The following is a 13,535-nucleotide window of genomic DNA, read 5'->3' on the forward strand; positions in this document are numbered from 1 at the left end:
GTCTTTGGTGTTGTTTTGTAGATCTCTGCCTTTGTCCTTCTGTAGTCTTCACGTCTTCCTATGTATGTCTTTCTCTAAATCTCCTTATTTAATAAGAGATCCATTCATAGTGGATTAAGGACCCCCAATCCATTACAACAATGGCCTCATCTTCACCGGTTAGATTCTTAACAAGCCCTATTCCCAAATAAGGTCACATGAGGACTCTAATACCTGGTTTTGGAAGAACACACTTTCACTTATTGAGTGGTAGGGAAATAGACCTAGAAAGGTTTTATTGACTAGTTGACCTAGCTGACTGTGACCAAACACCTGACAAAATGCATCTTAAGGAAAGAAGGGGCTTTGGTAAAAGGTTTTAGGTTCAAGTCCATCATGGCTGGAAGATATGGTGACGGAAAGATGAGGTGGTTGGTCACATTGTGTCTGAAGTCAGGAAGCCGAGAGATGAATGCTGTCGTACCAACTCACTTTCTCCATATTTTATTCAGCCCCTGACCCCAGCCCATTGGATGGTACTTCCCACTTTAAGGGCTGGGCTTCTCTGCACAGTTAAGCCTCTCTGGAAATGCCCTCACAGACAGACCCAGAAGCATGTCTTCTAAGTCATTCTAAGTCCTATCAAGTTAAGAATGACCATAGCAATGGGTTAACTTAGCGGTTGTGATGTGGGTGGTAGTAGAATTTTCTTCAAATCCAGGAGAATGCCATAAAGCTGTATACTCAAGAGACAGCGGGATGAACTCTGGAGTCTTATTTGTCTACGCAGGACCTCAAGAGTCTTCACCGCTCTCTGTGTCTGGTGGTTAGTGGTCCATGCTTCTGGAGGCTCTGAAAATCAAAGAACACAGGACAATGGCAGAGGAAGGGAATATGTGATCAGAATCAATACACGGCCTCTCTCTTGTCTTAATTACACAAGATGAAACTCTAATCCATAATCAGATTTCTGCATTTGGACCTATTTTAGTTAATTCAATTTTTGTTGTTAGCTCATTGGAAATATTATTCCCATGGGAATTGGGGTAAGGAGGTGAGTGGCCAGAAACAAAGGAGATCTAGGGCAAGAAAGAGCCCTGCTGTCTGCCTATTGCTATTTTTCAAGGGAACACTATTGGCTTTGGGGACAGGACAGTTCCTCCTGCCACTGTCCTACCCATTGCAGAAAGCTTCCCACCCTGAGAGGCAGGACAGCATGTAGCATAAATCATCCTTAGTCCTTGCATAACCCCGAACGCATAGAGCATTTCCAAGCTCTCTCTCTGATAGGCAGTTCTCGCAATGGTTGAGGTGACTGGTGATCCCGGCAGAACTCAGACTGTCCCCTACCTTTGGGGAACCCTCATAGGCACCGGTTCATAGATAGGCTCTCTATAGCATTGCTGGCCCATCCTCGATGATTCTTAACCCCTGGGTTAACTGAATGACTTGCAAAGTCCTACTACCAAGATTGCCCTTGGGGAACAACTGGCATAATTCCAAAGAAGTTCCAGAAGGGACAGGCTCTCAACTTGAAAAGGTAACGCTAGAAGTCTTCAAAAACACACAGTAAATAAGGCTCCAGAAATAAACACTTTGGGTCAACAATAGCTCCTCAGCCGTCACACCTCTATTTGCATCTTCTGATTCTAGGAAAGCCCCGAGAGGCTGTACTATCACACACAGGCAGAATCTGCTGGGTAGCTCTAGATTGTGATGCAAACCAACGTGGTCATGTGAAAGCTGAGCTTTAACTCCTCCCTTTGGGAGGGACTGCTGGTTTTGTGGGGTTTGGGGGTTTTTTGTTTGTTTGTTTTAACTACATCGTCTTTGTCTTTTTTTTTCTCTCTCTCCTTTACTGATAAAAGTCCTAAGTATGGAGCTGAGTAAATATTATGCAATGGATATTGTCACAGACTGGTTATCTGCTCACTAATGGTAGGTTTAATGGAACTGGTAACGGCCTAGGTTAGAACTAAGGTTAGAACTCTAAAGTTCCCCACAAAAACAAGAGGTTTACAAGAAAAATCAAAAACCACAACTATTGCTGCCTGAAACAAAAGCTCGTGTCCTCCAAAGGCAGGCTCTGGGGCAGCACAAGGCTTGCTTTACTTTCAGATAAATCGCCATTGAAGCAAAAGCAAGATATGAGAAATGTGAGCCCCCCTCTCTCAACACTCCCATTGTGTCGCAATTCATAAGCAGGAAAGCTAAGAGCCCACCGTCCTCTTTGGAAATATGAAAGTTGCGGCTTTGAAACAGAACTCATCGCTCTCAGCCTGAGTGATATCTACTCAGATCCAACCGGATCTGCATGCCCCCTTCCATGCCAGTCTTTCTTGTCCGTGGTGAGAATTACCTCACCTGGAACTCACTCCGCAAAAGGTTTCAGAAGCCTTTTCCTATGAATGAAGCTGCTTTCTTCAGGGGCAGATGCGGAAGCTGCCCGCCCCAGCGCTTGGGCAACCCGCAGGGGGGTGGGGGAGGAATTGCCTCCTAAGCAGTGTGGCTGCTCAGAGCTACAGTGGCTGCTGCCGGCGTGTCCAAGGTTTTGAGTGCCTCTAGCTCCCTGTCCTCCCACAATGCAGTTCCTTGACCCTGAGGAGCTTCTGGTGGATGAAGAGGATGACGTTTTTGGTGAAGGTAAACATTTCTGTGGCAGGAGCCATGTGGCTCTGCTTTGATTTGACAGTGTGGGAAACTCTGGCACTCTTTGAAATGGTGCCGGTGAAGTAGTCTGGGCACAGGGCAGGGAAGAGGTGTTGCCGTTGAGTGACTCTCCAACGGTCTTAGTTTTAAAGGACTGCGCTAGATATTTATCTGTTTTATTTGCATTGGTGTTTTGCCTGTAGGAGTGTCTGTGTGAGAGTGTTAGATCCCCTAGAACTGGACTTACAGACAGTTGTGAGGTGCCATATGGGTAGTGGGGATTGAACCCAGGTCCTCTGGAAGAACAGCCAGTGCTCTTAACTGTTGGGTCATCTCTCCAGTCCCTAGGATTACAACTAAATAAGGATTTGCCTTAGGCCAGAAAATAGAACTTAAGTTTTTACTTTGTCCCTCATCTATGTTCTCGTGTGTGACATCAAGGAGGCTGGCCACAGTGTGTTGTGCATGCCAGGCTGGGGTAGGAACTGAATGAATGGGGCAGGAGGGCTTCTGCCCTCTCCACCTCCTCCCTCCCCCATCCTTCTATTTGGTTTTCCCTCTCTCTCTCCCTTTTGTGGCATTTATTTGTTGCCCAGCTCTCCATCCCTCTTTCCGTTTTGGGGGGCAGCTGAATCCTGTGAGCTCCTGACCCCACTGGCATGGCTTGGCTTTTCCATCTCAACCCATAGCTCTGCCATGACCTGTGCAGTCAGGCTTGGGGTTCTAGATGAGCAGGTGATTCTCGTTCTAATGCCCCAGTGAGAGGGGCCACAGGCAAAAACCTTTCCAGAATTTGGAGTTGTCTAAATGGCTGGGAATTGGGATGGAAGAACCTCAGAAATCTGATTCTTTTTCAGAAACTACCTTGTCTTGTAAATTTAAAAAAAAAAAAAATTCCTCAAGTAGTGTCCTTTGAAGAGGAGTGGGGGTGTGCACCCTGTCCTTTAAGCATTACAGGTTCATCCAAGTAAAACTAGAGTGTGTATAAGGAGAAGCCCTGTGCTCCAGCTGTCTAGGATGTGCTTGCTATTTACACCTGTTTTGTTTTAGCCACAGAATTCAAATTCAGAGTTTATGAGTCCGGCATGGTGACACATACTTGTAATCCCAACACTGGGAGGTAGAGGCAGGAGGATCAGGAGGCAAAAGGTATCTGCAGCTACATAGTGCATTTGAGGCCAGCCTGGGCTACATTGTCTCAAAAGAGAATTTAAGCAATATAGTATAATAATAATGTTAGTACTCATGTCTCATCCCAGCATGTGGAAGGCAGAGGTGAGAGGATGAGGCGGATAAGATGTTCAAATCCAGCATGGGCTACATAGTGCAACATAGAACAAAAACAAGACAAAAATAAAATCACGTCATGGTGTGGGTTTTTATCCCAGCTTACGCTGGTGGGAGGGATACCTGCTGGGCTTTGCTGTTGGTGACCAAGGTCCTTATCTGCTGCTTCGCTTGACTGTCAGGCACTGAGAGTGGCAGGAGGTTACAGGTGTGGCCTTGGGCTCTGTTCTTCGCCTTCTCTGCTTGGTGGTTACCTACTTAAACACCAGGTTAACAGTTAAAACCAGAAAAACTCACCTGGAATGGATAATCGCGTAGTTTTGCAGCCACTGCCCCCTCCAGGGATGGCATTCTAAAATGCCCAGTCCACATTTTCCTATCCAGAGGGGTTTTTCTTTTTGTATCCAGCTGTGGTGCTGAAGAGCACCCTCTACAGGCGAGTGCACAGCCGTTACATCACTCATGGCCCCATCCTGGAAGGAAGGTTGGTTAGCAAGACCTTCCTGGAGCAGAGCTGCAAGAACCTGCAGCTCTTTGTCCCATGAACTCATGGCTGTTGAGGTCATTTAAAATGTTCTAATTAGTGTTTTACGTGGATGGACTTTTGCCTGCATGTATGTCTGTGCACCATGTGTCTGATGTCTGTGGAAGCCAGAAGAGGGGTAGGAGTCCCCTGGAACTGGAGTTACAGACAGTTGTAAGCTGTCATGGGGTACTGGGAATCAAATCCAAGTCTCCTAGAAGACTTAGCCAGTGCTCTTAACCATTGATCCCCTCCTCATCATTATTTTAACCTCATTGACTGGGTGTCACACCAGGTTTAGACTTGATTCTCGTTCTGCCTTGCACCACCTGTGCAATGCAGCTTCTGTCTCCTTGATGGCAGCATGAAGCTATAGCATCTACTTGGTGACACAGATCAGCTTTCTCGTGGTTTCGTAACTATGTGTCTTGTTCTTCAGTGGGTCATGTTTAACTCACTCCACAGAGACTAGAGAAAGCCCTTCGAGAACACTAGTCTGTATGTGTTCACTGATTTTCAGAGTCACGGCTCACCGCTAGTTCATGTGGAAGTTGTGTCTCACTGTAAAGAATGCTGTTCAGGCACTGCCGGGGTTTTGTCCATTCATCTGATTTGTGACCTCAAACAGATTGTTTAACCCCTTTGTTTCCTAGTTTGCTCACTTGGGAAATAGAATACAGACCTCCTAGAACTGTGTTCAGATTAAATCCTATTACAGAGAAGTACTTAGACTAGTACTCAGTGAGCAAACATGTACTTGCTACTGTGTTTACAAGTACATACTCTCATAATAGAATGGGGATTTGGTTGTCCTCTCTCGTATATAGGTGTGGGAACATGGGCAGATCATTTATCCTCTTTGAGGTCTCATTCTATGTCAAAAACACAAGTTATAATTCTCTGAGGCCTCAGTTTTATTCCTGTTAGAGTATTTTTAGCTAGGATTCAAAATAATGGCTTTTATTTTCACACACACATATGTACATATGTACACATATATACAATTATACACATATATACATACATGTATGTATGTATAATTTTACTCTGCTCATATTTTCCCTTCACTCTTCTTCCCCTACTTGGGCTGTCTTGTCTGAGACCTCATGTCTAAAAGCCTCAATTTCCACCTAACTTCTCAATCATGGCACTTTTACCTGAAATGAATGACCAGCCCCGGTCTCTCTGGACTTTGTGCTCCCTAACCTACCCTAGAAAGAAGAGCTTTCCCCACACAGTGAGTCCCTTCCAACACACAGAAGGGAACCACTCAGGATGCTTGTTGTCAGGGCAACAGCTGACTCGGGTTTTGTTGTTGTTGTTGTTGTTGTTCTGTTTTTGCTTTTTTCTTTTTTTAAGGAAACATTGTCCCCTAGAGAAATACAGGTCTACAGGTTTTGTGCAGATGCAGAAAGATCTGGAAAGGAAAAAAAGCAAGTAGTTTTTTTTTCACAAGGTGTTTGTTCACCGACTCTCTGAGACCCTGTTTGTTCTCTGTGGTTAGAGAAAATGTTAAGGTTCACAGAACTAAGAAGCAGTGTGTGCCACTCTGTTGTTATTGTACAAGAAGCAGAACGAGAGAGAGAGAGACTACTCACCCACACATAACACCCAACATTTTTCCACAACTCTATTTCTCTCTGTCTCTATCTCCCTCTCTCTCTCTCCCCCATCCCTCCTTCCCCACCCCCCACACTATCTTAAGTGTGCTTTCTAGACAACCACAGTAGTATTGTGTCATTAGAAGGCAGTAACTTCAGATGTGATCTTTCTTGGGAAAGTGGGTATTTGATTATTAAGGTATTGAAAAGTCAGTAGTTGGCACTAGTGGCTGTTTTCCTTTTATTGTTTCATGCTTATCAAATTAAAGGGCATTTATCCATGTTATTGCCAGGCGGTCTTGACAGCCGGCTGGTGAACATTGGTGGACACCCCTGTATGGATTATCTTGGTAATGATCACGGTAACAACTATGACGCTGGCAACTATTGCTGAATAAGGCCCTGCTCAGCTGGGGCAAAGAGAACCGCAATCAATTATGTGTGGGAAGAATCAGTTCTCAGGTGGTGGTCAGTCAGCCTGTTAGCCTGAAAATTACACCTTACCAGCCGTCACCTCCTTTTTTTAGACGCTCCAGCTTTAGCTGCTTCTGTTTTCAGAACTGCTCGGTGGCTGCAAGCCAGTGCGCTTATTAGAACAATAAAGCGCCGCGAGTTCACAGTGTGCGTGCAAAGTGTCGCTCCTGCTCTCCTGTTCAAAAAGCTCCCAAGAGCTCACTTTAAGGCCACACCCAGCTTCAGCAGCCCCTTCTGTTCCTGGAGCTGGTAGAGTACATGGTAGCGGGTACACCTCTCCTGTCCCGGAGGAACTTGCTTCTGTCTCCTCAAAGAAGGCCTCTAGGTGGAGATCCTCTGGCTCCTATAGCACTTAAAAGGCCAGCAGAACAAATTCACTCACTTTTGGACAAAATTTCTCACCTTTTCCCCCATGAAAGTAAGTCTGGATGCTTTCCCTTCCAACAGGAACCTTCCCTCAGAGCAAGGGGATCTCAAAATGTAGCAACCAAAGAATTATAGTTAGGATGCTGGCTCTTTATGTAGACTAGTTTTAAAACTAAGATGAACAGGTAAAAACTACATGGTGTGTTGTAATCTAGTATATTTTGAGATTATTTTGTGAAATGCATTTGCCCCTTCTAAAATTAAAACATGACAGGAGGGAGAAGGGAAGAAGGAAGGAAGGAAGGAAGGAAGGAAGGAAGGAAGGAAGGAAGGAAGGAAGGAAGGAAGGAAGGAAGGGAGGGAATGAGGGAGGGAGAAAGAAAGGGGAAGGAGTTTAAAGTAAGGTTATATATAAAAGCAATAAATGCAGGAAGCTCAGACTGGTTGGGTTAGAAACTCACAGAAAAAAGCAAAGGAAGTAGAACATAAACATAAGAAAGTGTTGGGTGTTCTATGATTATTCTATATTTCAGATCATATAAAACATACAACAACTGTTATTTAACTATATTTAATCTTTCTCAAAAATATCTGGGGTTCTCAAGTGGACCTCCATGGAATTGGAAAGCCGGCAGGAAGAGGCTTGTCCTGGTTTGACAGAGTGAGAAGAATTGGTGACTCTCTGCTTTTACCATTTGCCAAGACTGTTTGGATCCGTTTCCAGCCTGGATTCCTGGATAAACAGTTTGGATGGAAATCATTTGCCTTGGTCTCTCTCAGGGCCGGGAGCAGACACAGACCTCCCCACAGTGATTCATGCCCGTGCGGCCTCAGCCTTGGATTACTGTACATTCTCTTCCCACAGATGTCTAGGAAGCTTTCTTCGGCTGGTGCCAACAAGATGGTGTCATTTCGGGGGCACAAACCAAAATAGCACATTAAACTAAAGCTATGCAGGCAGGCTCAGCCACCAGTCCACCCCTCTGATTTATGGTCTCCAGTGACCTCACACTAACCTATTCAGATCCGCCTCAGCTAAAAAGGGGCTTGATAGTGCCGGTTGGGCATGCCAAATGGTTTATTTTAATATTTTGTGACAGCCAGGAAAGTTGAACATTTTAGGAAATCTGGAATATATACTTGGGCCGAGTTTGTCTTGAAAACTAAACCCTTGTGCATACCCAGACAAAGAGAACAAAGGAGGGGGAGAAGGAAGGAAGGAAGGAAGGAAGGAAGGAAGGAAGGAAGGAAGGAAGGAAGGAAGGAAGGGGGAGAAATATGTAGCTATTATGACCAAAATGTTGAAATATGTGAGCCTAGCACTCTCTCCTCTTTGAGAAAAGCCATTTACTCAAGCCCACATATTTATTAAATAGTGTGATTTCTTGAGTTAACTATGCCTAGTATGTTTAAAAGCATAAAGCACAAAGCTGCCTTTTAAGAAAACATTGCTATTCTGAGTGTCTGACGTCACGCGATCCTCTGTGAATGGCTCCCAGAAGAAGCACCTTTTGCAGACACAGAGCTGCAGAAAGTACCTTGCGTACAGAGAGTCTAATGCCACTGCTGCTCTTAGACTGTGGACTTTTTAAGCACTCAGACTTTCAACGCAGGCAAGACAGCAATAAGCTGCTCCATGTACGGATGATGAGGACCCTGATGCCGGTGGTAATGGCAATGATTTGATGATCGCGACGGTGATGGTGATGATGAGGACAATGGTATCACTGGTGGGAGAGCGGTGGCAATGACGATGGTGGCTTTGGTGACCGTGATGATGGTGATGGTGGCTGTTGTGATCGTGATGTTATGATGGCTATGGAGTCATGACATCGATGCTGGTGATGGCGGTGGTAATGATGTCGGTGGTGATTACAGTGATAGGCAAGTTGAAAGCGGTAGTGGCTTTAGTGGTAATGGTGGGGAGAGTAATTAATGGTGGCAGTGGTAGTCATGGGAGTAATGGTGATGGTGTGGTAGCGGTAATGACCATGGTGGTCATGGTAATGATGAGAGTGGTCATGGTGAGAATGATGGTGGTGGTACTCATGTTAGTGGTAGCCATGGTGATGATATCCGTAGTTACGATAATGGCAGTATTGGTGGTGGAGGTGTCGATGGCAGTGGTGGTGGTGGTGGTGGTGGTGGTAATGATTATGGTGATAGCAGTATTAATGATGGTGAAGATGATGATGGTCGTGGTTGCGATGATGATTTTCTAACCAAAGAAACTGCCAAGGTTAAAGGAAGGGATGTATGAGATAACTGAAAACCATTAAAGGCTTCCTACCTGGAAGTTGCTCATTATCTCTGACAGCCTCAGCTCTCCCAGCCTACCAGGTCTGTTCAGTTCCCCGCTTCCACTGCTGGCCTTTGTCACACACCAGCACGAGTTGGCTTAATGAAGGACGTGGGCTGGTTCCAGCAGAACTATTGGGACTGCTCCCTTCAGAAGTTTCCTGGGAATAGACAGCGCCCTCTGTCTCACAGCTGCAAGCCCTGCTGCTATCCAGTCTCCAGATTAAGTTTTTGTGACTTCCTCTCTATTTTCTATTGCATTCACTGATCTGGTCTCAAAAGTGATGCACACCATGACAGTAATGCTGTGGAGAGGCCCTTACCTCCTTCAGAAATGCCAACAAAGAGGAATTCCATCTTTAACTGTATTTTTTAACAGTATTTTGACCTGTTTCCTTGCTAAATATTTACTTGGGGTAAACAGATAAACATCACAGTGACTGCCTCTCCCACCACCATTCAACACAGTGCTTTTTCAAAAGTAATTTGAGAAAGGCTAAGCTTTCTGTGTTGGTTAAAACATCTTTGATATAAAGTTAATGCACATTGATAACATATATGTATATACATATATCTATATAAATGTTGCAGACTTTTAGAACAGCCATTAAGACTGTCAATGAAGCTGCTAGAGCAGTGGTTCTCAGCCTTCCTAACGCTGTGACTCTAATACAGTTCCTCATGTTGTGGTGATCCCAACCAGAAAATTATTTGCATTGCTACTTCATACTTATAATTTTGCTATGATTGTGAATAGCAATGTAAATACCTGTGTTTTGCAATGATCCTAGGTGATCCCTGTAAAAGGTTATTCGACTCACAGGTTGAGAACCACTGCTCTACAGTGTTTCCACTCGGTTTTGTTTTTACTTCCAGTAACTTCCAAAAGTTTTCAATATTAGAAGCCCCCGGAGGAAATCTTGACAACCTGTGTTTATGTACTTATGTGTAAATATGTTCAGGATGACAAACATCGGCTTGTTTAGTGATCCTGCTACAAGAGGTAATAGAGCAGGTGGCTAGAAGCTAGTGCCCATCCTCTGGATGAGAACTAACTGACTTCCTAAGCATCACCCACAGTTTCTGACCAGGACACATAACTGGTCAGCAGCATTGGAAATGGCACCCGCTGCAGCAAGATAGACCAGAACCAGGTCAATGCAGTTCTCCCATCTACTGCAAAGTCAGCTGGTTGATGGCAGGCTGTGAGCTTCATCACCTTTGGGTGAAAAGGCTGTATGAATTGCAGTGTAGCAGATAGAAATGGGCCCATGAGAGGTGGGGAGACGGCTCTAGTGCTCACCATGCAAGCACCACAACCTTAGTGCTGATCCCCAGAACCCATGCAAAAAGCCCAGGTGCAATGATACCTGCTTAGAATCACAACAGTAGGTAGGCAGAGGCAGGATCGGGGGTGGGGACGTGGATCCTTAAGACTCACTGGTCAGCCAACATTGACAAATTGGTGAATTCTGGGTTGAGTGAGAGACTATCTAAAAAAATAAGATGCAGGAAGACACACACTGACCTCTGATCTCTGTATATCTTCACGCCCACACAAATACTCATACATGCATGCAGACACACGAAAAGAAAACCTGTGAGCCTGCCTGACATTGCTGATGTGCACGGGAAGACAGGGCTATCTGCTTCAGACTCCTTGGGAGTTTCAGAGCTACACACAATAAATCGGTGGCTTTCTGCAGTGCTCTTGGTCTGGGCAGGGGTTGACAGGCCCTTTCCTTCAGGCCAAAGGCAGCCTACTGTCTGCTTCTGCACAGCCTGCTAGTAGGGAATGGCTTTCACAAGTTAGCATCTGTAGCTGGTGTGATGATGAAAATCACCAACCTCAAGCCCGGCCTAGCAAATGTTACCCCAAAGAATTCTACCCTTGGCTTAGCAGAACGCTGTGACTAGAAAAAAGAAATTCTCAATTAATATTGCATTTTGAATTTGTCAGTAATAACTAATATGAATTGCTATATTTTTATCCTGTGTCTTCTGCATTTTCTCATTTTTAACCTCTCCACCCACAAATCCTAAAATATTTACTAACTTCCTCTTTAGAGAAAAAATCCTGCTGGCCCCTGGTCTGTGTAGATCGTCAACTTCCAAGTCACTTTTTATACTTACTTTTATTTATGTGTATGTGCCTGGATGTCTGTATGTGCACTGAGTGTGCAGGTGCCCTCGGAGGCTAGAAGGTGCTGGATTTCTTGGAACTGAAATTATAGATGGTTGTAAGCTACCCAAAATGGGTTATGAGAGCCGAACCCAGGTCCTCTGCAGCAAGCCCTCTTAACTGTTGAGGGGACGCTCCAGCCCCTTCCAAGTCATGTGCCTCTTTTGGTCACTGAGAGGTTCTTAAGTACCTACCTCTTTCTGTAGCTCCAATTTCACATCTGTGTCTTCTCTCTATGAAATTCCCTTGTGAGTGGGATTTATCCCATGGGATTAATTAAATATTCTTTTATAGGGAATGTGTGCAATCACACTGTGCTGCTTTTTAATACTACTTGAAAAAATGCTTTAAAAAAAAAAAAGAGTGCTTCAGTAAGACTGTCCCGGGTCGGGGAGGGGAGAGCAGCCAATATCATGAAAGAGAAGGAACCAGAAGGAGCAGTGCTCTGTTTTCCCAGCAATAAAGTCATTGTAAGACGATATCACAAATGAAGGGCTCTGAGCTTTTCCTGGTTATTCCTCGGCAGAGAATTCTCTCTTCCCTTGACACTGGTTTCGCAGGTCCCTGGGACCTACTTGTAATGAATGGCTGTGTGCAGGCACAGTTCCAAGCTGTCTTCTTCTACACTTTCCCACACTGAGATGCCCCAGTTTGCCAAGGAGCAGTGGTGCTGGATCTTAAGCAATATCTTCCAAAGAGACTAGACTGAAGCCACAGCATCTTTCTGTTAGAGGATTACATGAGTTTGCCCTGTCTTTATCATCCTGGCACAGAGCTGGTTCCCTCCCACAGCCCCCAGTCTGGGAGGCAGATGTGTGTCTGTTTGTTCACATGCATGTTAATTTGAGAACGAGGAAGATTTTGCAAAATAGACATGACAAGAGAAAGCTGAAAGCACTCTCTCACACATGCACATGCACACACATATAGTGGGAGCTACAAGCTTCCTGTTGCTAAGCACTGGAAGAAGCAGGAATGCCTGGTTCTATTAAACATCTTTGGGCAGTTCTCATAGGCTACAGGGGAATAAAACCTCTCTACTAAAAGACAGGAAACTCTCTCTTGTGCTCTGTTGGTGAGATTCCAAATCAACAGGGTGTAAAGTGGCACCCCAGCTGTAAAAGGCAGAATAACAGCATTAGAAACAGAGTTGCCATATGATCTAGCTACCCGGCTTCTGGATACACAGCCAGAAGAATTGAAGGCAAGGTCTTGAGATGTTTGTGTCTTTGCACTTGTAACAGTGTTATTCACAATGCCCCAAAGAAGCAAGCAGCTCAAGTATCCATTGAGAGAGAACAAAGATACAAGGCATAGTGTATGCAGACATTGGAATTAGCCTGTCTTCGAAATGAACGAAGCCCCGATACAGGCCCCAATGCACATAAATCATACAAACATCGTATTATTGAGAGTAAATCAATCTCTGCAAAGGTAAACACTGTATGATTCCACTTATATGAAAAATTTACAGTTGTCAAATCCAATGAAACAGTAAGCCATTAGTTCTCAGGGCTGGTGGAGGAGATAAAATGTGAATTATTTTTAAAGGTCATGCAGCTTTGGTTTTGCAAAGCAAAAGAGCTCTGGAGACTGGTTGCAGGGCATTGAAAGCAAGCATACTGAACTATGCATTGAAATTGTTAATATTTTAAATTTAAATTATATGTGTGGATATGTGCGCCCGAGTGCATGTGCCGGAGGAGGCTAGCAAAGGTGTCAGTTCCCCAGGATTTGGAGTTGCAGGCAGTTGTAAGCTGCCCAGCAAGTCCTTTGGCACCCCAACTGTAGTGAAAGAACAGCAAGTGCTCTTCACTGCTGAGCTGAGATGCTAAGTGTTACATCATTCGACACAATTACTTCATATAGACATATATGTACGTACATATCAGTAGTTGAAAAGTTAAGTCTGAATGTTTCCACCATCAAATAATGAATTCCTGGAAGTCTGAGCTGCTTTTCTCTTGAAGCCCATAACTCTAACATAAAAGAGCCAAATTTCCACAAAAGACATTTGGTTCTAGGGGAGCTGACACCAATCATGGTGAACTCTACCCAGCACGATTTATAACGACCGGGTTCTTCCTAGTGATACTGGAGTGTTTAGGGTCAAAATCTTGTGTTTGGTAGCCCCACCAAACAAGTCTTTGCCACTAGTCCCTAATATACCAAATTA

At 44.6% G+C, this 13,535-nt stretch overlaps 1 protein-coding gene across 2 annotated transcripts in view; it reads left to right on the forward strand.

Moving 5' to 3' along the window:
* Positions 1-2,491: 2,491 nt before the first annotated feature.
* Positions 2,492-13,535, forward strand: part of Ripor2 (RHO family interacting cell polarization regulator 2) — a 109,920-nt gene continuing 98,876 nt past the window's right edge. For both annotated transcript variants that reach the window (XM_038333521.1, XM_038333522.1), the window contains exon 1: positions 2,492-2,622. In XM_038333521.1, coding sequence (XP_038189449.1) covers positions 2,562-2,622 — 61 coding nt within the window. In that variant the 5' untranslated portion in view covers positions 2,492-2,561. The remainder of the gene's footprint in view (positions 2,623-13,535) is intronic.

The sequence above is a fragment of the Arvicola amphibius genome, chromosome 6, assembly GCF_903992535.2.
Source record: "Arvicola amphibius chromosome 6, mArvAmp1.2, whole genome shotgun sequence".
Lineage (NCBI taxonomy): Eukaryota > Metazoa > Chordata > Mammalia > Rodentia > Cricetidae > Arvicola > Arvicola amphibius.